This window comes from Kwoniella dendrophila, chromosome 1 (genome assembly GCF_036810415.1).
Source record: "Kwoniella dendrophila CBS 6074 chromosome 1, complete sequence".
Lineage (NCBI taxonomy): Eukaryota > Fungi > Basidiomycota > Tremellomycetes > Tremellales > Cryptococcaceae > Kwoniella > Kwoniella dendrophila.
Genome location: NC_089476.1, coordinates 3,678,370 through 3,703,048, shown reverse-complemented (window position 1 = coordinate 3,703,048; position 24,679 = coordinate 3,678,370). Strand labels below are relative to the sequence as shown.

The following is a 24,679-nucleotide window of genomic DNA, read 5'->3' as shown; positions in this document are numbered from 1 at the left end:
TTTAAAAAATACAATATACATGTGAAGCAAACCAAAAAAAGCCGAAAGCCAGATCTATAAGATATGAAATGAGATAAGAAACTAAGATGATAGAAAGTCGTACAGACTTCGGACTATATATAATTGAGAAATACTACAACTTTTTTACTTTTCAGATGGTCAAATTTGCTTTTCATTTCTCTTACCTAGCCTTTTTCACAAGATTGACTAGATACATTCGGCTTTGGAAATTTCACTTGTTGAAGAAAACCTCATTCCAATCTATTGATTAACTTGAGGTATAACGAAGTGTTTTGAAGTCCAAGCAGGGTTTTGATATTGATTTTGAGCTTCTATTGAATTATCTGGTTTTGGAATAGGTAACGGTTCAACTGAATCTGATGTACCTAAATTACCTAGAAAAGTCATTAATGGTAATTGTTGATTATTTTGTTGTTGGAATCTTCTTGTATCTGGATGAAATGTTTTATCCCACTGATCATGTATGTCGTTCATGCTATTAGGTCGTGTTGTGGTCCCACTGATATTCGTACTGAATTCGTCATTGATACTGATGTTACGGTTATTATTGTTATCAGAAAAATTGGTATTCTGCTGATGCAGCTGATATTCATTGGAGAACTTCGATCCAGATCCAGACGATCCTCCTTCGAGATCTAATAAATTGTTCACGCTCATATCGCAATTGCTAGTATTGAAGTTTAGACTATTTACACTTTCTGGTGTAGGTAAATTCGATTGATTGGAATTGCTGTTTGATGTTATTGTATTTGGGCTGATACCCGCTATTGAATTTGATCTCGATCCAGAAGGTATAGATTGGATCTTTTCACTGACATTAATGATTGATTCAGAATTTGGGTATAAATGCTGCATTAACCCGTTCGTGTTTGCTGTATTCATACTATTAGGATAATTCTTGGCCACTTCAGCATGTAATCGGATCTTAGCCAAATAACTGTCTTCTGTATTTTCGCCATCATTGCTATTATCAATATTGGTATCAAATTCTTGTGAAAATGATTTAAGATACGTAAGCCTTTTGGTGGAGAAATGACAAACGTCTTCTTGGTTCATGGTTTCACCTTTAGTTGTCAAGGTTACATACTGATCAAGGAAATGCACCATAGCGTTACCGAGCGGATGTCTTTGACCGTACCGTTGAAGAACTAAAAAAAACAGTTTAGCGAGTAAACTCGTTAGCTTTCACTCAGCTTATGGCTCAAGGGAACGGTTACTTACGGTTGATTAACGTGAGAAGATCAGCTTGATATCTGAGAGCAGTTTGCATTTGACCGGCAGCAGTAGCATGTTTAATGAATTCGGAGACGAAGCGTCCGATAGTAAATAAGGACCTATCACAGCGCCCGATCAGCTATGAGCATTGGTAATGTGCTTAATTTGAATAGCTTGACCAGACTTACAAAGCTAGGAAAGGGGTTAGAATTAAGGTAATGTCCAAATTACTGGGAATCAGATGCAATATCGCCATAATACCATCGTATGCCCTTTGTGTTGCTATTGTAGATGGATCATAAGGTAACCATTGGAGGAATGGCTCGTGAAGCAGACAAAGGGCAATATTGGGAATAAGATGAATAGAGAGCAGGTTGGCATCAAATGAGCCTTGCGATTTCTGGTCAAGGAACCTGAATATGTTCTTAAGGGCTGCTGGTAAGCTCGTGCTATGGACAGATAAAGAAGGTCAGATCTTCATAATGAGAGGTTATAGCTTAACTTACCTGAAGGCCTCGATACTATGGTTTAGCATTTTGAAAGAATCAGATTTTGATCCTATCAACTCGTCGTCTGGCTGCTTCTCCCTCTGTTGCCAATTGCGAACCCATCTATAACATAAAGACGGTCAGACATATTATTCGGCAAATAGCAAACCGCACTCACGATGAAACTTGAGCCAACAGAGTAGATCCTTTTACAACAAATACGAAAGAATCCTCGACCGGATGACTATGTGCAATATTCCAAAGAATCAGATTGTAATCTAACTTTGTCTGCAGTCAGAGATTTCCACTTACGAGTAGTATAAGTCTAGAGAAGCAGGATGTTGAGGATTTTGTTCCATTCCGCCTAGCTGTATGAGAGAAAAGGCAGGTTCAATTAGCGTGTCTGTTTGAATTAGATAACGGGCGTATACGATATAGCTCACCTTGTTCCAGTTTTCTATACTTGTGGGTAAATTACATCTAGTCTCGCTGAGTGCCATTGATGGTGCCCAATTACTGTTAATGGTGAATCCAGCATCCACAACAAAGGCCATCCAAGTCGTGACTAATCTTTCTTCACGTTCTATATCTGACTCGGCGGGTCTCAATAAAGGTTCTTTGTATCCTTTTGGTTTGGCTTGTCGATTCCCCAGTTCTAGCACGGAGAGCAATCTAGCCGGTTGACCTCCAATCATCCATCCTTTCATGGGGAACCCTTTCTGGAAATAGACGTCACCCAAAAGTATCTGTCATCCAACATGACGAAGGTCAACTTTGCGTTCAAGTCGGGTCGAGCAGAAATAAGCTACTCACGCAGGTCTGGGTAAGTTGGAATATCAATGGACCACTGCCCATGATACAGACGGATGTAGTGAGATCTACAGCCTTACTTCCTAAATGAGCCTGAGCTAGACCGAAATCTTCAACCGTTGTCAAGTCAAGACCTAGAGCAAGATGCCTTTGAACAGTCTCTTCAAGCAAATGAGGTGCTAAATTGTTGACCCAGGCAGTATATGTAGCCGCTGCTGCACAGATGGCATGTAGAAGTCCAGGGAATGGGAAATCAGGAGATGAAGGAGGTAATTTGATTCTCGCTAATAGGGTTGCTCGATGTAGCATTCGCGGAGTTTGCGGCACATAGTTGAAAAACGTTTCAACCAAATGTTCAAGCAGGACTAAAAGCATAGAAGACATCAGCACTCGAGCAGCATCATGATGTGGTTCCGGTGGCGAATAGTGCACGTACAAGGTAGAGGTAATCCTTTCGGCCAATCTTTAGGTACGACGAAGAAGTCATCTAAACCACTGAAATCGCCAAGGGTTTCTGGTAGCGGAACGTTATTCGAATTGTCAAGTCCGATGGATGGTAGTGCATACGAAGCATTCGCTCCCGAACCAATTTCTTCGAGAGTTGAGAATCCAGCACCGCCGTTTTGACCAGAGATTGAGCTCGACAAGGTAGGGAAAGATCCAGAGAATGGCATGTTGTCTGGGAATGTACTGGGTATGGAAGCGGAAGGTTCTACGGCGGAATGCGAGCTTGGTGGAGTCATGACAGATAATCTGGCTTCGAGTTCCGCTATGAAATGTATGGTGGATCAGCACTTTGCGGTATGGATGTTTTTCCTTCTTTGCTACTGTTGATAGTAGACGTACCGATCCTAGCCTTCAAAGCCTCTTTCTCTTCATCCAGTGTTTCTCGTCTTCCTTGCCCAATATGAAGTCTCTTCACGCCTGCATTTATTGAAGGAGAGGTGGAAGCAAGTCCAGCACTCTTCTTCTTTTTCACTTTACTTCTTTCCTCTGAAGGACCTGGTTCTGGGGAGTTGTCGTCTGCTTCTGCATATGTACATGTTAAGACGGGAGGTGTCGTTCCATTTCTGTGAGCTGATCGAACAGCATGTGCATGCGAACGAAGACATGGAGCACATGTTGGTTTGGTCTGTGATGCGGAAGTCGAAAGTTAGTTGTCTTACTATTCGCTTCACTATCAAGGGTATGTGTACGAAGGACAAGATACTGACAGCATCGCATTTGACTTTACGCTTCTTACATTGTAGACAGGCGTGATTCCTTTTCAGTGGTGCTAAAGTCTCATCCTCCAATATATCATCATATGGCGGAGTCGGATTCATGGTAAGGTTAATGGTCTCCGGCGGAGGAGCGTATTATGTTCTACAGCGAATGAAAATATCGATTTAAGAAAGCCTTTACAGCTGAAGGAAAAGTATCCCAAAGATGAACGCTGGATGATTGCTTTATGGATGTCGAGCTAAGGGGTGATGTGAACTAACAAGTTCCAAATATCGAAAGTACGTGTCGTCTTGATTCTCGGCACGTTTCGCAATTGTGAATGATAACGGTTGACCTTTACACCGATATCTTCTTGATTTTGGCGACGCTGACAATGTATTATAGAATTAAGTAAGGATGTATTGGGAAGCTTGTTAGCTGATGTTACTACGAGGATGATCGAGGACAACAAGTCTTTGTTCTACACTGATCTATTGAGATCGACGAAGTGTGATGAAATACAAGACGTTACTAAACAGTTTAGGCCAAGAAAGGAGAAGGAGTAGATGAGAGAATGAGGATTACTAACAATACAAGACCGACGGTCATCCCCAAAAAACTGTACAAGCTTAAGGTATAGTCTAAATGGGTCACCCAAACAAAGAATGCCTTGTTTCGGATAGAATCAGGATAGGTAAGCGAGTGAAACAGTGAAACAAGCATAAGAGGAAGAAGCGCAAGGATAAAAGCAAGATCTGCAGTACAAGTAGTCCTGCTAGACAGAACGTCTAGGTCAAGGATAAAAGACATGGAAGCCTCGATTCATACATGAAACACAGAACATGCACCACTGTCACCGGTACGTCAGGATCGTCATGACGCATATCAACCAATAAATTGGATGTTGTAGATTATGTTACGAATCTTTTTTCGTCGATTCTACATCTGGTCTGTATTTTTAGCTAATCCAACAGCGCGATTCATCCTCCTCAATCTGAATGGAGGTTTGTTTGATGAGACCCGGTGCGATGCAGATGACAGATTATATCAGCTAATCAGTCGTAAGAACGAAATTATAAGAGGAAAGTCATTCACCAACACGCGTTCAAGAGACATTTTCATTGTGCCATCCAAAGTAATTATACAAGGATCTACTGTAGCCCAATGAACGAAAACATCAGCGGGATTGTATTCAGCACTGGTCAAACGCTCACACGCTGAATCTTCATCCACGTCCCTTTTGGTACAAGTCGAACAAGAATTGTCCTCTTGCCTTTTCACTTCGTCTAGGAATCCAGCATTTTTCTCAACGCAAAAAGCACAAACACCTTCTACACCTCATATAATGTGATAGACAGGGAGTATGTCGTGCTTAGGCAAACAAGCATAAATGCTAGAACAACAATCTGTTCTTTCATGATCTATCTTGTAATAGCAGAAAGTCGCAATACATCTGTGGGAATCACTGGAGGATCAAGCTATGAAATCATATACATCATTGTATAAGAAATTTGAACACATATTTTCGATACTTCGCATCATCTTATTCTTTTCAAAATCTATACTATTACATACCAGTCAACCATCATATTATTCAGCTAGTTACCCCTGTCTTGGACCTTTCGTAGGTGCATCAGGAACCTGCTTAGTTATCGGCATCAAATCACCTCTAAAACCCCTTGAATCGTATGGATGTCGTCCTTTACCATTTTTACTACTGTCATTCACTTTCTCATTACTATCAGTCGTTTTTTTGTTAGCAGGTGCAGAGGTTTCATCCTTATTCGCGGATGTAGAAGCCGCATTATTGTTGTTGTTGCTGTTTCCTTTGGTACTTGTATCACCCTCTGTACCTTGATTAGCATTGTTTCCGTTACTGCTGTTCCCTCCATCTCCGTTTGATTCATCTTTCCGACCACCTTGATGTCTATTTCCCCAACCCCCAACCCCATCCCCATCCCCGCTTCTATGACTATCGTTCCTACCATTGCTTCGATGACCATCCTGATCGCCCCATCTATGCTGTCTTGGATCAGAGCCATCACTATGTCTATTCACTGTTCCCCTTTTGTTACCGCCGAATTTCTCGGTCATCTGTCGAGGAGAATACAGGTCAGTGGCTCATAAGAAATATTCTGATATTATGAATGGGTATTTTTTAAGCAAAAGAAGAAGGATTGGGCTTTTATATACACTTACAAAGTTACCTTTACTATCTCTACCTAACCATATCGATGTCAACACTAGAGTTTTCAAACAGGCTACTAAAGTGAATAAATCGGGATGAACAAGGATGAAACAACTAAATTCCACTATTGATCCAATGAAGAATAAAGGCCAATATTGATCTAAATGATTTGCATGTGTGGATTGCTTTGTTGGGTTGACTGTGAACCCGCCGATGGATCATTCGAAGCGAAAACGAGAAATCAGCAAAAACCGATATGGAGTAAATAGAGGTACGAGCTATGTTCAAATAAGTCTATGATTTCACAACGCAGTACTCACATTGATGCTGTAAAGGAATTATCAAATCGAATATATGACCTAAAATTAGAGTAATTTCGATCTGACCCATCCTCAATATTGTCCATGATATTACGAATAATATCGATAAGAAAGTAAATTCCCAAATTCCACTTGAGTCACTCAACCACATGAGTAGGTTACCTAACCATCCACCTGATGTGTATAGCTAGTGATACAATTAAGGACAAAGGGTATACATAAAGTCAGCTACCTGTCACGCGGCTTGATGCAGAGAATGCGAAACTTACAATGTAATATCTGAAATATCCACTATATTTAGCCATCTCACCTGCTCTCGATCCATCACTTTCTACCGATTTTGGAGTTTCTCTATGAGACTTTGATGATTTTCTGGAATTTTCACCATGTCCGGAAGATCGATGTTGTCTATCTCCATTACCACTGGAACCTCTTTCTCCACGTCTATGACTCTTATGGTTTCTGCCATGACGATCACTTCTATGACTTCTTTCACCATGACCACTTCTGTGACGTCTTTCCCTATCACCGTGTGAAGATCGTTCCCTTCCATCCCCTGATGATCTTTGTATCTCTGATTCATGGCCAGAACCAGACGGCCTACTCGAATGTCTTCGACTTCTTCGATGGGATCTATCATTATCAGAACCGGAAGCCATTTTGTTATTTTCTTGTTTATCAGTAAAATCAATACGCTACTCCAGGCTTAGTACACAACGTTAGACGATTTATACTATACTATACTGAATCCCTCCAACAATGTCATTCTGCATGCTGTTTGTTCCAATCTGCGCGATGGCTTAGATATTCTGCTGATCAAATAATCCTTTCATCTTGGTCACCTTAGATAGTGCTATCAATTGTTGTAGTGACTGAAGGGAGTTGGGAAATCAAAGGATGATACATGAGTGAGAGGTAACCACGTGTGAGGATCCTGTTGAAGCATACTGATAGCAAGTCAAGTATGTCTGTTAGTATAGTCTGATATACCATGTATTGAAACTTAAGATATAGAAAGGAGCGAAACAGAGGGATTGAATAAACAGCATTAACCCCGACGTATGTATCTTACAGTCGGCACTCCACTGTACGAGGTAAAAGGTTCCGTTAATTTCCGAAGACTTCCTTCTTAGATTTCTTTGGTGTTGCATATACTAGCATTGTGCCTTCTTCAAAGTGGGGAACATACGTTATACTTGGCGATAAATTTTATCTGCTAATCGTAAAGTGGGGGAAGAGCAGGAAACTTGACTCCTATATCTTTATTCTACTGTGAACGATCGCGCAACAATTACCAACCGATTGTATTTCCCGTAGTGCCGCAAAGTACACTATTTAGACGGGCGCCAATTTGATCAACTAATATCCGTTTTGATAGCCAGGTTCGACATGATAGCTATAGCCTCGGATGTATATACATGGCATGTGAGAATGAGAATTTTGTTGAGGAACCCTTGTCTTTCCATGTTCCACGGAAGGAGATTTGAGACGACTTGAGTTACGATCACATTTTCTGGGTTTTCAATTATTTTAATTGAAAAGAGGTACCAGCAAGATCCAAAGGTTTGGTAGATACCTCGGTTACCCATACCGATCTTTTGGGTTGTGATCAAAATCTAACTCTTCAGTATTCTCCATACATTATTTGCCAGACGGGCAGGAAATTTGTATTCCTACCAGATTCCGAATACTGTACGGCATACTTACTCACAAGTTATATGTTCTACTGTAGAAGAAGGGTTGAACTTCTTTAGTTGTCACCTTCAGAATAGAGAAGACAGGTAGTTACGACGGAACGGGACCGAGGAAGAGAGGAAATCATGGAGATGGTTTATTTACCACAGGAAATCATGCATGTTGAACTCAGAATACTGAGGAGGATTATCGATATGCCAATCTAATTCCGTTTTCGTGACTGCTCAACAAGAATGCTTTTCCACGATCGTGCGAAGTTCGTTTAAACGTCAAACTCTTGGAGCGAAGTAGTCAGCGATCTATTTACCGAGATGAATCAATACAGATGACACGATAGAGGGAGCAACCAATAATTTGGGATACTTTCAACAGCCTTCTATAGCCTATCAGGATCAGTCAAGGTAAAGAAGGGTAACTGAACGATATCCTAGAACGTGTTTAGCATGCTATTAGTCAAAACATGAAACGGGCATCTTTGACAGAAGCCCTTACCAAGAGATATAGTCTGGAATCAATTCTATAAATAATACTCCCGAAGAAACCTCCATACGGATCAGAATTAAAGGCTCCGAAATTTAGCCCACATGTTATTCTCCGTATTTCTCGCAAGACCCTTTAGACCTGAATCCAACAAAACCGAAACAGCAGTACAGTACAGGATTACTGGAAGTGTCAGGATAGACGTCATTGACCATCGCCTTCGGTCAAGTGATAGTCAGCGCTGCACTTACTGATACCGGAAGCTGAGACCGTCACATCCTTTTGGATGTTGACTCACCACATCGCTTTCTTGTTCTTCTCCGATTTCATTGGGACTTTCATGATTGCCCAATATCGCTGAGACTTGAACAACATGCTTCTTTTAAGGCTTTACAAAGACACGAGTGGCTTTATTGATCTGTTTTCGGCTACAAATAAGGAATGTTCTTTGGTACAGCTGTACAGTAGCTGAAATGAATGAGACATCCAAAAGCATGTTTTTTGAAAGTCAATTACCGTTGAGAACCTTGTTGTGATTAGGATTTAAACATATTTAAGCTATGTGGCTTGGAAAAATGGAAAATATCATGAATGCAAAAACCCGAAACAATCGGAATGATCATATAAAGTTACCTTCTTTGTACCACGTTTTCTCGTTTCCTTACCAGCATTTGTTTGAATGTGTGGGTTGGGGGAATTACAAATTTAAGCTTGATTTATATTTACTATCGTATCAGATAAATACAAATAATAGTTAGATCATCTAGGATATTACAACCTACATATCTTATCCCGCGGCCGTTTTGCATTTTACGTAAATGGGGGAGATGATAGTGCTGTTGAATGATGATAATGGCAGTCTTGATTAGTGTATGATAGCTCCGATATCTTTCTTGATTCGGCAACGATTAGCCGCCGACATTACATTTTTGTACGATTTATTTGGAGCATCTTTTTTTTTGAACAGGAAGGGTCAATCAGGTTCCCGTATCTTATGGTATAGAAAGCCTCACCCATTGTCACCATTTCTGCCCCTGGCCCTTGCTTGGTCCTGTATCCGGCATTTGATTTTACCTTTAAAGGACTATAGCTCCCTCATAGAGCGTTTCATGTTACAAGTCGTTCATCTATTGTTCTTTTTCGTCTTCTGCCACGCAAGTCCGAGCTGTGTTTCCCAGACCCATTCCCATTTTTCGTTGGGTTTGTACCCAAATCCAAAAACAATCCCTATTCTGAACACGTTCTCCCTAATTGCCCATTAAAACTAATTACTTATTCCGAAACGACGTATACTTGTATATACCTGCATTTACCGTTAAACTATTGTACTAAGAGAGAAGTATCGACGTAGATATCGTTTTCACGACATGATAGCGAGAGCAGCCTAGGTTAAACTGAAATTGATGCTATAGACACCTGTAACCTAGCCGCACAGCCGAAATCAAACATCGACACATCAGAATGAGGACTTACTAAGATAAAAGATACATAGACGAGCTTTCTGCATATCATCAGGTCGAAACGGGATCATGAGATCTCTTCAAGATCTCTTTCAAGTTGACAGGGCAAGCTTGTTTTCCTGTTGAATGGAATTTGTAATTAACAGGTTTTTGCTTAAAGAGGTTTTACCGAATTCGTCATTAGATTTTGAAAAGAAAGGAACGCTACAGGGATCTTAGAAGAGGAACGTTTGGAGAAAAAGAATAAATATCCGAACTTTCTGCGAAAATCAACGTAAATTCCTTAGTGTATAAACTCGGGATGTCGTACTGCTCGTCGGAATATTCTTTGGTAGATTTAAGCATCTTTGCTCTTTGCTCTTTGCCCGCATTGCCTCATGTTTTAAGCTATTCGCCGAATACATGTTGAAAAGCAGCTGCACAACGCAAATCTCACAATGTTATTAATGCTGCTCTGTTGTCTCCCTTCCAGTATTGCTTGCTGTATCGCGTCAGAGTCCTGGTCTACCCATCTATGTGTAGGTTTTCTGAATGTTCTGATCTCACTCTGAAAACCTGGACATAACGGAGAACAAGTTTCATCATGAGACATCCCACTTCATACATCTCGACCAATGCTTCCGATAACGATGTTCAACAGTAACAGAGACCTCTAAGATTCGGGATGCATTGCGACCTGTAAATTCAAATTCAAGAGATAAATACAAATCATGGATAGTAAATTATGTTATATAGATCATCGTGATCAACGACTTGATCGTTATTTTACGTCAAAGGTAAGTCGAAAGCGGCACCGATGGCGCTTAGCGTAACGTATTTTCGGCACTTAGGCTAAGAGAACAAGATCAAGCATGTCTCTATCATGCAATTCTTACAGGATTTTTTTAGGGAGTTCTTTCTTTATACTTCATACATACAGCGAGCTTTCACTTTGTTTGGGAAATAATGCGCATGTAAAATTGATATTACATACACGAAAACGGATAATTGTAACTGGACAAAAGTAATGATTTTGTAATAGTTTGGAGTATATTAAACATACTATACTTCGTGGGTTTTTTTGTACTATAATATCAATTATTGCTTTGTTAGCTGTAACTGATACGGATATATCTTTAGTTTGATAACTTGTTAATTGATTAAAACTAGGAACTATCTTAAGTGTTCTTTTTTTCTTGCGCTTTTCAATGTACAGAATATACAGAATAGGAAAAGGGGGAAAGATGGGGAAAGTTACCCATTACCGCTGGATACTCGAGTAGAGTGGAACAAGGCTTGCCGTAGGGCGCCAATTTGAAGCTGTATGAACATGCTTGTTCCCTATTCTGCGATATGACCGATCCATTGGAAAGAGATATCTGTACAGCGCAAGTGTAGTAGTCATTGTTCCGAAAAGCCATTATAGAAAAACATAAATATGTCTAAAAAGGGCTGCTTTGCGTAGATTTTCTTCTTCAACGGCTGAAAAAAAAAAAGAGACATCAGGAAAAAACGATCCCATCAAACGTATAGCATGGTTCCTGGCTTTATCTTTTGATCATCCCTCATCATCATTATTACTTTTTTTAACATCCGGTTCCGAAACAAGTACCGTACAGTGTCGACCTCGGTGAGGGATTTACGATACCTCGCTACTCTATACAATCGACGATGAATTACACTACTATCGTACCTCTTCTTCATCCGACTATTGTGCAATATCGATGATTCTCCCTTACATTTCAATCAGCATCGATCAAAATGGGTCGGCGGTCATTCGTCGCCTTTCCCCCTACACTTCGTCAAATTTGGTAGATTTTATCGATAATTGTTCGGATTTGGCGTATCTGCGATTATTGTTTCATTGATTCTCCCTCCTTCCCATACGTTTTCTTTTTTGCCCATATCTCACATGTTCAGAAACATTCTCTTGACCTTCTACGCCGTCCATAACCTTTAAAACCGGGAGGCGTTCGGTTAAAATGAACTTTCCAATAATTTAAACTTCCTCAGATACTTTACCTTTTCACTTTGTAAGATCCCACTACTTTTTGACAGTTATAGTACTTGTACCATATTTCGTCTCTTTTTCTAATCCAATACCCTAAATGGGGTAATCGACTTGGTGTCGCAGTCAATCTTTTTTATCTTGATGATGAATGTAAAACCATACACATATATGATAATTAGGATATATTCCTAAATTCTCCACTTTTTACTTCTAGATAGCCCATCATTCCCAAAGATTATCGAAAAAAAGTCGAATATCTGTAGGAAGAACCCCCTTTTTGATTTTAATACATTCTCTTCCCTCCTTCCTTTTTTCTTCCTATCTGTTCGATTTTTCATAAAAGTTCCTTGCCGCTCCGCTGCTCTCTACTGTATTCTCCACAAGATAGTCAAAGCGTCAAGCGATACCATCAATCTATAAAACGGAAATCCAATTTATCACCACCTCGCCTTTTCAAAAGAATATCTCTATATAATATATACACAACAAGTCTGTGCGTTATCATCATCGTTAATCACTTTTCATTACTCTACTTTCTTTCAACATTGTTATTACAATTTCATAAAAATCGATATCACAAGTGGATTTGCTTCGATAAACAACTATCAATCAGACTCTCGGATACAATCAATCTTTCTCAATATCAAAAGCCCATACGAAAAACTAGGAGAATTAAATATCGTTTCCGTCTCCATCTCTCGATTACGTTAGGTCAATATAAGAAAACACACTTTACTCTCCGACTTGTTGTATTGAACTTTTTCATAGGACATTCCATCAAATCAAATTAGAAGAGGGATCATAAAAATACGGTAACCCTAGAATATTCATCATCAAGATAGAGTACATGTCGTGGTACACATAGATCTAATTCAGGATATATAGATACCTGGACATCATCAAAAGCGTTCTTCCTCAACTTTTTGGTTTTTTTATCAATTTGGTTGGTACCATCATATATTTGAGGATATCAGTTTGTTCATTATAGTGTGGAGGTTATAGAACTATTTTTCTAATTGACTAAGCTTAATTGTGAGTTATTGATAATATATTTCCCCCTCCACCTATATCTTAATCGTTCCACTTTCCCGGTTTCGCGTTTGTTGGATTTATGGTTACTTTTACCGTAAAGTACGGCCGCCGGCCGAGGTTAACGAGGATAATTAGATAATTAGATAATTAGACCATTAAGATTAGTATGGGTAATTAAGAATCTAATATGCTTAATGCATAACGAGTCATCTCGACAATTCTCGTTATCACGATTCTGATACATGGATGGTGTATCAGTATATATATATACATGCATCCATACAGTCGACCATGATAGTGATTAATCAGGGAATTAGGATGTAGTTGTGTATATACATATATATTGTGTATCGAGGGATAGGAGTAGTGTGTAAATGGTTGGATTTGGATCAATGCGATCACAGGAAGAAACGCTAACAACTATCTTTTTGATGGTGATGATCCATTTTCAGGTATCGAGTATCATCTTTTCAATCGATATCTTATTGTTCTTGATACATACCTATCCACTCATACCCTCAACAACATCAAAATCACTTCAATCACTGCATACAACATTCAGCAGTTATCAGCAATTGTAATCACAGCAGTGTGCCACTATCGTTATTTATACGCACTGAACTCTATCCAAAATTTGTCAATCAACTTTGATCATCCAGCACAGACACTATTCGAAATACCTGTAAACAAAACATCATCAGCATACCATTCACAGCTATACAACGAATAATAGTCTTCGCTTCCTATTATCTTCACAATCCTTCGTTAGTACAGAGAACAGAACTCCTCCCACACAATCAAGGTCATTCATCTTGAAGACATATCTGATAGCGGATACATACCTGAAAATAGATACACAAAGATTCGCTCCAATCGGCACGATCAAATCAACAACCAAAACACGATATATAGTGACACACCTTCGATAGCCTGATCGCGCAATTCCGATAAGATTATCTTCTGACATACACATACCTACCTCATTGCCAACATACGTGTGGACTTCTCCAGTCGATACAGTAAATAAGCAAGTCACCCCAACATACGGACCTGGAAACCTGCTTGCTAGGTATACTGAAGGAAGAGGATAATCCCAAGTGGTCTACCAAGTAAGTTACGTTTCTTTCGCTTTTCATGTTATCCACCTTCGTCATCTTGCTTTTCCTGCACATTCAAACATAACTTCAATCATGTCCTTCTCGATATCCACCGTTACTTCCGCATCATCACAAGCTACTGGTTCTCCAGCTCCTAGCTCTTCTTATGTTGAATTACCTGAACTTGAGTTTGACTTACATGCTTTCTTACAGTCTTGCTCCGAGTTCATGTCCCAACCTCTGACACCTTCACCCATTTTCGACGTGCCGCTTATCCTACCTGATCCGGCCGTTACTACACCTCCTTATACATCTGACGAAGGTAGCGTCACTGGAGATTCTGAACATCTCACAGAAAAACAATATCTCTGTCCGATCATAATATCACCAACGACAGTTATTGCCCCTCAGCTTGCTTTCAATATGCCTTCCAGTAAACATTTTAACGCATATCAATCTCCTGAATTATCAAATCCCTCTTCCTCGAGTTCATCATTAAGACCTTTCCAATCTGGTTCAAGTTCACAATCACAATCACCTCCTTTGAGTTATTCATATAGTAATCCAAACATCTTCGCTTCTTACCCTCAGTCCTATCCAGCATCAAGTTCAACTTATTTCCCACAGCAGGAACAGCAGAATCTGATACCACCCCCACCAGCCTCGATACCAAATTCACCACCTTGGCAAACTACTGATACAGAAGCTAATGCATCTGGTTTAGATGTTGATATTGATTTAGAAGGACTTACGGATGATAACACAGATATCAAAACATCTTATTCGACAACTACGCCAAGTAAATCTAAATTGACTAGCACAAAAGATGCTATACCTAGACCACCTAACGCGTGGATTCTATATCGATCTGATATATTAAAAGATTTAGCTTCAGGTAATGATATACCTGGACTAGATGCTGTTTTAACTAAAATGGGTTATAATACAACTTCAGCAAGTTCAGATGAAAGTCAAACTGAATCTTCTAGTAATAACAAAGGTAAATCAAAAGCAACAACAGATTCAGAAATGATGCCACCTCCAGGAGGCTTAAAGAAAAAGAGTACCAAAAAAGGTTCAAAAGCACCTACAGAAGAATTTTTGAGTTTAGGTAAAGGTAAAACAGGTAAAGGTTTACCTCAAGCACATATAAGTAAATTAATTAGTACTTTATGGAAAAATGAAACTGAAGAAAGAAAAGCTCAGTATGAGCAAAGAGCTGATCTCAAAAAGATGGAGGTAAGCCTAAATTTTCTGCACCATCGATTTATGTTGAAGAATATCAGACTAATTTATTCCCGCATAAATACAGCATCAAAAGAAATACCCTGATTATAAATTTCAACCTATGCGAAAAGCTGACAAAATACGTCAGCGCGAAGATAGAGAACGAGAAAAAGAAGAGCTCAAACGACAGAAAGAGGCAGCAAAACAAGCAGGCAGTAAGTCAATCTGATAATTCATCGATCATAGCTGTACTGATCGAGATTAATACAGAGGCCAAAAGACACCAAAGGCGTAGAAACCGAGTATCACCTACATCTCCATACGCTGTGAGGGAGTCATCCAAACGACCAGATATGGGTTCTCTCGCTCGATCCCTGTCATATTCTGGTGAACCAGTAAAGCCGGAACCAGGCACACAATGGTGGTCAGCTATACCAAATGGTGAGTGGTCTCTCCCTTTTAGTTGGGCTATCAGCAAAAACCTGACAATTCCTATCCATACCCAGCCTACTCATATGGTGGACCACGAAGAGAAACGGAACCAGCTCCGGCAACATACGCTTACGGTAACGATCCTATGGGATTATACCCATTCCCAGTACCCATGAATTCTTTACCGTCCCTGACCCGAGATCCTGGTTTGGAGGATGAAGGACCACCTGGAGCTATGATTGCTGAAGACTATCACTCATGGCAACAGAGTCAAAATCAAGGTCAATCAAGACCACAGCCTTTACCTCATACGATTCCATCAGTTTCTGTCACACCAGTCGAAAATAATACCCCAGACTTACTATCTGCACCTTCAATGAGTCAACAGTCATCCTCAGACACTTATTCAGCTGTATCATCCTCATCACACACAGATTCATCGACTTCATCTGCTCTACCCCAGCCTTCTTCACATGCTGATCATTCACTTCAAGGATTAGGCATCTACCCCTCAATGCATTCTGCTGTACCTTTCATTGCAGATCCTCTTCCAATGGACGCGCAAGGTAGACCAATGCCAATTCTTGGGTTTGATGATATCCAACCGCTCGCGGATAATGATAATGGCGATCCTGCTATGTTGGCCGAAATGTGGTGGAATCTACAAGATGATGATGTCGAAGATGACTTGAAGAATAATTCTATCCCTAGTGGATTGTTGGCAGATAGTCGAACTTTGCAGAGTTACGATATTGAAGCGGAACAAGCTGGTCAATCTTCTGTACCAAGATGTAGGTTACTGTATATTCCTTGAACAATTGTACTGGTTGACTGACCTGTTTCTCGCTTAGTATCTATGTCCTCAACCGTTCCTTCAAGTGGTGCTGCTAGTGGCGCCCCTCCAACACCATCTTCCAATTTTCTTGCTCAACAACCATTTCAGCTCGCCGATGGTGGAGCTGCTTATCCATACCCACAAGGCTACGTACCTATGTATGTTTCCGTCATACCTGAAGACGGTAATATAGATCCATCAATCCCATTTTTCACCCCTGGCTACGATGCCAATTTATCATATCTACCGATGGATGCTACATTTGATCCATCTTTATATACACAGAATGGTATATCTTTCGAAGAACAAGGTCCTTTCCTTTCAGCTCAACAACCACTATCTCCTACTGAAACATGGTCAGCTGGACCTACACCTAGAGAAGCTACTTTCCCCTTACTTGCAACACAAACACAATCTCAAGATAATTCTGATCGAATTCCATCAAATTCTTCTCAAGGTACCGTAAGAACTGTCTCTTCGGGTAATAACTCAAATCAAACTGTACCTAGATACGTTTCAAATTCAGCATATCCATTGACCCCATTGTCACAAGATCCAACTTCATTACCTAACACAAATGGTATTGTTGATAGAAATACTTCTTATTCCGCTCTTGCTGCTGTGATGGGTCAATCGATGGGTATGGGGATGGGGATGGGGATGGGTCAATCTGACGATATGTTAGGTTGGGATGATAATGATGTAATTGAACATGATGAAGAAGATGATTCGATCATACAACAACAGCAACAGCAACAAAAACAACAATATTATCAACCTAGAAAAGAAAGAGTGATTAGTCAAATTCATCATCCTCATAGAGTTATCACACCTATTAGTGGATCTACGCCGTCTGTGATGGGCTTACCTGTACACCAGCAACAACTACAACAATCCTTCCCTATATTGACTAAAAGTGATACTACCAATGCGCCAAGGAAAATCAATACCAGGAGTAGAACAGTTGCTTCTAAATTTGGTGGAGCATAATTGAAGTTTCTGATATTATACATACATCAATAGGATCGGATTGATTTTTTGTCTTTTCTTGTGTAATGTTGTTTTACATGTTATTTACTTTACCTCTCTTACTCCCTACAACTCATATATAAAATTGCATATAATAGATATCTCTTTACATTATTCGTATATTTTGGTTTTTCTTGCATTTCTGGTCCATTGCTTGCTGTATTGTACTCTTATAATGTTCATAGATATCATAGTCATCAAAATAACTATCAAATCATGAATTGAATTTACTGTAATTTTAGCAAAAACGATATCTAATTCAAAAACCGTAATAATGTCTTATTGGTACGCGTTACTCACTGTCAACGTGATTCAATCACTAATCTAAGCGAGGGTTTTCATCCCATTATAAGAAGGCAAATCTGCTAATCTTCCTTCTCGCTTAAAGACGGCTACAGTTGAAAGACGAAACTCGTAAATTGACCGATTATGTTACTAGGTAAAACTGCACATGCGTTCACGATTAGCCTGAAGAAAGCTTTCAACCTATTTAGCTTCCAGTAAGGTTACATGCGTTCAAGGTGATTTCAACAGTAATCAAAAGGGAAGGGAACAAGTTAAAACCTATAAATCCCTTGATATGAATGCGGGGTAAGAAGACAGATGAAGCTAAAAATAGATTATCGGTCCGAGTTCGACCGGCGGTAAATGAATTCATATATGTACAGAGGTCTCAGCCTCGACACATGTCACATCAAATACCCCTCATAGGTAAATATGCAAGTGCAAGGTGAATGTATTTTTAGAACGACAGACCCCATAAATGACTTACGACGCGTTCTCATCGATTTGACTGTACGCAGTTTTTACATCATTCGATATCCCATTCTTGAGGTACAGTGGTAGTCTCAGTGTCTTTCTATCATTTTCTTCCCCGCAATAATCAAGCTCCAATTTCGTTAGTAACATTACTAACGAAACAGATTTACGAAGTTTCCTTGTGGGATTTTCGAATTCTTATTTCCTAAGATTCCGAAAAAGCACAAATATCATTGGCTTCTTCTGACTCCTCAAGTGGGATACTTGTGCCCCACGGATAAACTTTAGGGAAAAGAAGGGGGAATGACCACCTGATTTTTCATCAATCAATTTAAGAGAGAAATAGGTGTTTTCTTGTGGACTGAAATCGCGGTTATCAAATTTTAAAAAATGTAAAAAGAGACTAAAACAGTCGTGCCGGCAAAATCGGTACGATATCTATCATAAAAGCTTTTTTCTTCGTAAATCATGAATAACCATTCTGTGAAGGGGCAGTAGGAGAAGACAAAAAAGGCGTTACATACTAAAGATGCTGTAATATTGAAAAGATATCAAGGTATATATATACTACCAACTCTGTATGTACACATATATATACATATAAATACGAGGAGTTTCTTTTTTAGATCCCATCATTTTCTTTCCCCCCCATCTTCTCCATCTTTTTTTTTTTTCATTCTACCCTTTTTGAATTCATCGTTTATTGCGATATTTACAGACGAAAACAATGTCAAAACACGTTTCACTCCCAGTAGAGGAGAAACCATATGAACAACAAATTGATCATGCAGATGCTGAATCAAATTTACATCAAATCGGTACAAGAACTACATTAGCTGGTACAGAAACCGAAAAAGGTTCAACAAGATATGCGAATTCTGAAACTGGTTTAGCATTTATTGAAGAAAATAAAAAAGCTGAAAGGAAATTATTGTTGAAACTTGGTAAGCAGTTCTTATCTATTATACTTGATAACTGGATGAAATATGGGCTTTTTGTTTACAACGCTAATTACAAATCTAAACTACAGATTTGGCAATTCTACCTTTTGCTGTCTTACTTTATTTAAGTGCTTATCTCGATAGAGGAAATTTGTAAGTGGCATCTTTATATTTTCTTTTTTCTTTCCGGATAGAACCTCCGATTGACCATATGAGCATCCCCATTACAGAGCAAATGCTCGTTTGCAAGGATTACAAAAAACTGTTCTCGACAATAAAGACAATAATTATTCCATAGCTTTGTCTATGTTCTTCGTCACATACATTGTTTTCTCTGTAAGTACAGCTTATCAACTAATGCCCAATGGTCCCTTGATAGTGAATTCTGTAGACAGTAAAAACTGATGGTGTTTATGTCTAGGTTCCCGGTACTTTGCTCGCCAGACAATTTTTACCATCAAGATCCATTGCCTGTGGAGCTCTGTGAGTAGACTTGTCTTTCGAAAATCTAGCAAATAATAAAACTGACATACAATTGTAATCCAGATTGTGGTCTGTGGCAGCTTCTTGTCAATCTGCTGTTCAAAACCCAGCTGGACTATACGTTTGTCGACTTTTCGTCGGTATTGGTGAAGCTATGTTCGGTCAAGCTATGGCTTTACATCTTTCATATTGGTACTGTAAAAGTGATTTAAGTAAAAGGTCAGTTTGTTTGGACAGTTTGCCCGAGCTTTGCAAACATTATTTTGACATTGGTTTCATTGAACTTCACAACAGGGTCGGTCTTTTCATATCTGCAGGAGCTTTGGCTGGAGCGTTTGGTGGATTACTTAGTTTTGGTGTATCAAGTATTAAACATTCTAAAATTCCTCAATGGAGGATCTTATTCGTAAGTCAGGATGAATGCTCATTGTCATTGTTATGAAATAAGTGCATAGCTAATCATAAATTTATGTTATTTGATTGATGTATAGTTGATCGAAGGTATTCCTTCCGTTGTATTAGCAATTTGTACATTCTTGTTCATGCCTACTAGACCTGAAACCTCAAGATACTTGAATGAAGAAGAAAGAACTTTATGTTTGACAAGATTAAATGCTGAATCTAATGTTGAACATTCTACCGGTATTGAATGGGGAGGTGTCAGAAGATGTTTGACAGATTGGAAAACTTATGTTATCTCTTTGGCCTATTCATGTATGAACTTGAATTTAGGAAGTGTTGGTGGTTTCTTACCTACTATCATCAAAGGTTTTGGTAAGTTTTACAATCTATATATTTCAACGGGGTATACTGTATAATATTACCTGATCATAGTTCATGATGACTAACCTGACTTGGTTTCTTTTTTTCAGGTTACTCAAATGCCAAAGCCCAATTGTTCACTGTACCACCTTACGCAGTAGCTTTAGTTTTCATGTTATTATTAACTACCTTTTCAGATAAAAAGCAATCTCGTGGTATCCCAGTTGCTGTAGTCTTTGTTTTAGGTTTAGTTGGATGGGCTATCTTACTTTCAGTACCAGCTAGTCATATCACTCATTCACAATATTCAGCAAGATATTTCGCATGTTGTTTAATCGTTACAGCAGGTTACACCAATATTCCTTTAATCATTTCATGGCAATCTGGTTGTACAGGTTCACAATCTCAAAGAGCTACTTCTTTGGGTATGTTAAATTCTGTTGGTCAATGTTTAAGTTTATTAGCTGCTTTCTTGTAAGTCTTAAATCCCTTTCTTTTTCCGGTTGACAAGTTGACTAGGACTAACGAAATATCTTTTCATCCTACTCCTACATTTAGATTCCCTTCAAAAGAAGGACCACAATACAGAAAAGGTGCTATCGTCAATATTGCATTCCAAGCTTTAGGTTTAATTTTGGTTTTAGCTATGACAATGTACTATAGATATGAAAATAAGAGAAGAGATAAAGTTGAAGGTGGTAGACCACCTAAAGGTACCCCTATCAATGTTGTTGAAGAATATGATTTAGCTCCAGGTAAGTCTTCTTTCAAGGGTAAATTCCTCAAAAGCTTTGTCGTGCTAATTACTATCATTACTTCATACTTGTTAATAGGCTTCAGATATGTACCATAAACATTATCTCTTTCTACACCCTCTTCTTCCCTCCAATATCTATCAGGTTTTTGGACATCATATAGTATATCCGGAATTGGTGATAATTTGGATATTGATTGTAATTGTTACAAGCATATCATGAGATTCCGTGGTACACATTGTATCTTTTAAGAAGGGGTATATCGTAGTACAGTATATAGTATAGTATAAATATGCTCATGCATGATTTGGTTTTAACGCTATCAAGCTAATCGTGATGGTCTTAATAGTGGGTTCATTAGCATGATAACGCTCGGACAGTTTTGGTTATCGTTTGGTGCCTGATCGACAGTCTAGTACTAGTGCTTGAATCAAAACGACACATCTTAAAATCAGGTGACAAGATGACCAAAAGTGACGAAATGGGCATGACTATTGATTGATGATAAAAAGGATTACGACATGATAAGAGAAATAGAAATAGAAATAATATAAAGTCGAGCAAACAAAGTTCAGATATTCACACAAAATACAAAATACAATACAGTAACCTATGTGAAACAGTTGACGTCGATTTTTGATGGTATTCTTTTCAAAGTATATATATACTACAAGTTGAATCAACTTGACTCAACTTGTAAAACGAAGATCAATGACCTCATCACAGATCAAGATATACATAGGTAACAACCGGATGAGTAAAGTTATATCTGTCTGTTCGTTTAAACATTGTCATCCCTTTTCGCTCACTTCAACCTTCATACATATACTAATCTCCATATTCTCAGTATACTCGAAAATACAATGCCTATAGCTTTGAAAAACGATAGAAACACTACAATAATGGACAAAGAAATCAAAGCTGACATTTCACCTCCTCTCCCTTTACCTATTCATTTCGATCTATTACCTTCTATTTTACCTGGTAGGACCTTATGTCCGGTGTTCTACGTTTTAATTGTGAGTTTTCAGCGTCTCCACCATTCTCTCTATATCACCAATACACCATTTATCATATAAGAACATTAGCTTACAATTACTCTTTCTGGCTTTTACAGGATACAATCCCCATATACCTGACACTAGATCCATCGAACAGACCACATTTGTCATTATTACCCTTATTCTTAACATTGAATTTGACTAGTTCACCTTTATCTATCTTATCTACTTTACATCTGAAACCAAACTCTCCAATACTTGATCCTGGGACAGAAAAAGACTATTCATTGACTTTAAATGGTATTGCACCATTTAAAGATATATGGGTACCGATAAATCTAGCTAAGAAAATTTGTGAAAATTTAAATGTCAACAGATTATTCTGGGATGATAATGATTTATCGAAAGGTTTGTTAAGTGTTTTGATGAACGAGATCCAAAGTTGGGATGATGGTTTAGCTATTGGACATAAGTGAGTTTCAAGTGATCATCTTCTCCGTCCTACCGTATGATTTTCTTTTCCCCTTGCAAGTGTCAACACCAGTGTCGGAGAAGAAAAGACTAACAACAAGTGTGACCAGTTGGTTGCCACCTTCAGCTCAATTACCTAAATCGGCTTATTCTCTATCAACCCTTCTAGCAACACCATTGGCAGGTTTAGATGTCATACAAGATAACCGATATGTAAGTGTGTATATCGTCTGCTCAGTCGAATTACTACTTATCGCATACTTCTGTGACTAGATAACGACTCCTCTAGACGAAGATACAAGATCACATATCAGGCGATCAGCCCAAGCCGGTAATCCAAGTAGAATTAGGGAAGGTAAATGGGCAGAAGCTTGGGACGGTATCCTCACCTCATCCGATTTGTGAGTTCGAATTTTGTACAACAGGCGAAAGTCTAGCCTCGTAGACGCGCTGACCAAACCTTAACCCATATCAGGGCATGGAAGGAGTTTCTACTTTACCCAGTGCGTTCACGCGACATTCGGCGAATTTTACGATGGCATACAATGTTGCTAATCTTATCATACTTACAGTCAATACCTCCGACGATTGATAAACCAAGTCACGTACCTCTATCACATCCTAAAGATTCTGATATATTTCATGCTATATTGCCTGTGTTATCGACACTGATAAATCCCCAATCAGCTCTGCCTAGTTATCCATTCACCTTGACGGATTTGCAGGTGTTATTCGATTTATCACCTTTACCATCAATACCTCAAGGTGGATTGACTTCTATCGTATCATCATTTTTGATAACTAATAAAGATAAAAAGAACATACAAAAGTTAGAAGAAAAAGAATATAAAGCAAGATTGGGCATCTGTTTAAATGACTTTGTTGGTGGTATTTTATTCAGTTCTTTCTCTTCACAATTTCTAGATCATCTTGATTTGGATCTGGAGCATGATAGAGGTAGAAGACATTCAAGAACAAGTAGTAACAGAAGCGATGAGAAAGGTGTCTATGTCTTTGTTGAAAAGCCCGATAATCTGGATTACTCCATAAATACGCATCACCATCATCACCATAGATCCTCAAGTAAAAGTAAAAAGAAGCATCAAGCGAAAGACGAAAAAGAAAGTCCCGATAAGAGCAAAAACAAACCTCATAACACACCCAAACCACAATCGCAAGAACAGAAACTTCCGCACCATAATTGGCTTAAAACCATTGAGAAAGTGAGAAATTTTTCACCTGATTCCGCGAACGAAAGACCTTCGAAGAATACCAAACCGGTATCACGCCCTTCGTCAAAAGCGGAGAAAGCGCGTCCTAGAGATCCAGTGGGACCACCAAGTACAGCGGTCTCCAAGGAAGGAATCAAGATCAGTGAATATGGACATGAGAATGAACAAGAAGAAGAATATAAAAAACCGGAGATGAAAGCAAAAGCAAGAGACGAAGAAAAAGGGGGGCAGGAAGAAAGAACAAGTGATTCAGCCTCTTCATCGCGTATCAATCGTAAACAAGACAGACATCGTACTGATGGAAATGGACTTTCTCCAGATCGAGTTCATCATGCTCATTCAGAATCACCTTTCGAATCTTCTGAATCAGAATCGGAATCTGAATCAACTATAACTTCTCCACCTAATCAATCGAAAACTAAAGCACCACCTCAATATGGTGTTGTTCAAACGATTGATCAATTTCCTCTGGGTAATTGGACTTTAGGTAAATCAAAGCATTATTCAACTTTCTTGAGTGAACATAAAGATGGTTGGCAACCTTATCGCTTGTTGTTTTTCGCTATCTTGTTAGGCTATTTATTAGGTTATTGCCAGATCTTTTAGGTTCCAACTATTTAGAAGCGATCCAAGTCATGTCATGACTGAAAAAGATAAAACATTCTTTTAGGAACAAGCATTTCTCGTCTGCCCGTTATCCGTGGTAAGTATGATTTGTTGAAGCTGTAGTATTATTAGTTTTGAAGTAGTCAC

At 38.9% G+C, this 24,679-nt stretch overlaps 5 protein-coding genes across 5 annotated transcripts; 3 read left to right on the top strand and 2 right to left on the bottom strand.

Annotated features, from left to right (window-relative positions):
* Nucleotides 1–261: 261 nt before the first annotated feature.
* L201_001316 (uncharacterized protein) lies at nt 262–3,859 on the bottom strand (the record flags this gene model as incomplete). Its single annotated transcript, XM_066217105.1, has 11 exons — nt 262–1,169; nt 1,243–1,355; nt 1,425–1,685; nt 1,743–1,847; nt 1,903–1,968; nt 2,037–2,092; nt 2,168–2,470; nt 2,538–2,899; nt 2,971–3,303; nt 3,381–3,666; nt 3,749–3,859. 11 exons carry the CDS (start codon nt 3,857–3,859, stop codon nt 262–264), a joined length of 2,904 nt encoding a protein of 967 aa, XP_066073202.1.
* Nucleotides 3,860–5,339: 1,480 nt separating this feature from the next.
* Nucleotides 5,340–6,904, bottom strand: L201_001315 (uncharacterized protein; the record flags this gene model as incomplete). The annotated part of the gene is made up of 4 exons (XM_066217104.1): nt 5,340–5,831; nt 5,937–6,124; nt 6,246–6,432; nt 6,515–6,904. 4 exons carry the CDS (start codon nt 6,902–6,904, stop codon nt 5,340–5,342), a joined length of 1,257 nt encoding a protein of 418 aa, XP_066073201.1.
* A 7,188-nt stretch (nt 6,905–14,092) lies between these two features.
* On the top strand, nt 14,093–17,483 carry L201_001314 (uncharacterized protein; the record flags this gene model as incomplete). The annotated part of the gene is made up of 5 exons (XM_066217103.1): nt 14,093–15,238; nt 15,312–15,441; nt 15,497–15,667; nt 15,733–16,449; nt 16,510–17,483. 5 exons carry the CDS (start codon nt 14,093–14,095, stop codon nt 17,481–17,483), a joined length of 3,138 nt encoding a protein of 1,045 aa, XP_066073200.1.
* Nucleotides 17,484–19,008: 1,525 nt separating this feature from the next.
* Nucleotides 19,009–21,320, top strand: L201_001313 (uncharacterized protein; the record flags this gene model as incomplete). The annotated part of the gene is made up of 10 exons (XM_066217102.1): nt 19,009–19,225; nt 19,312–19,375; nt 19,453–19,558; nt 19,644–19,705; nt 19,769–19,924; nt 20,000–20,111; nt 20,197–20,479; nt 20,578–20,941; nt 21,026–21,222; nt 21,301–21,320. 10 exons carry the CDS (start codon nt 19,009–19,011, stop codon nt 21,318–21,320), a joined length of 1,581 nt encoding a protein of 526 aa, XP_066073199.1.
* A 765-nt stretch (nt 21,321–22,085) lies between these two features.
* L201_001312 (uncharacterized protein) lies at nt 22,086–24,532 on the top strand (the record flags this gene model as incomplete). The annotated part of the gene is made up of 6 exons (XM_066217101.1): nt 22,086–22,241; nt 22,340–22,695; nt 22,805–22,907; nt 22,968–23,095; nt 23,170–23,197; nt 23,267–24,532. 6 exons carry the CDS (start codon nt 22,086–22,088, stop codon nt 24,530–24,532), a joined length of 2,037 nt encoding a protein of 678 aa, XP_066073198.1.
* Between the last annotated feature and the right edge of the window lie 147 nt (nt 24,533–24,679).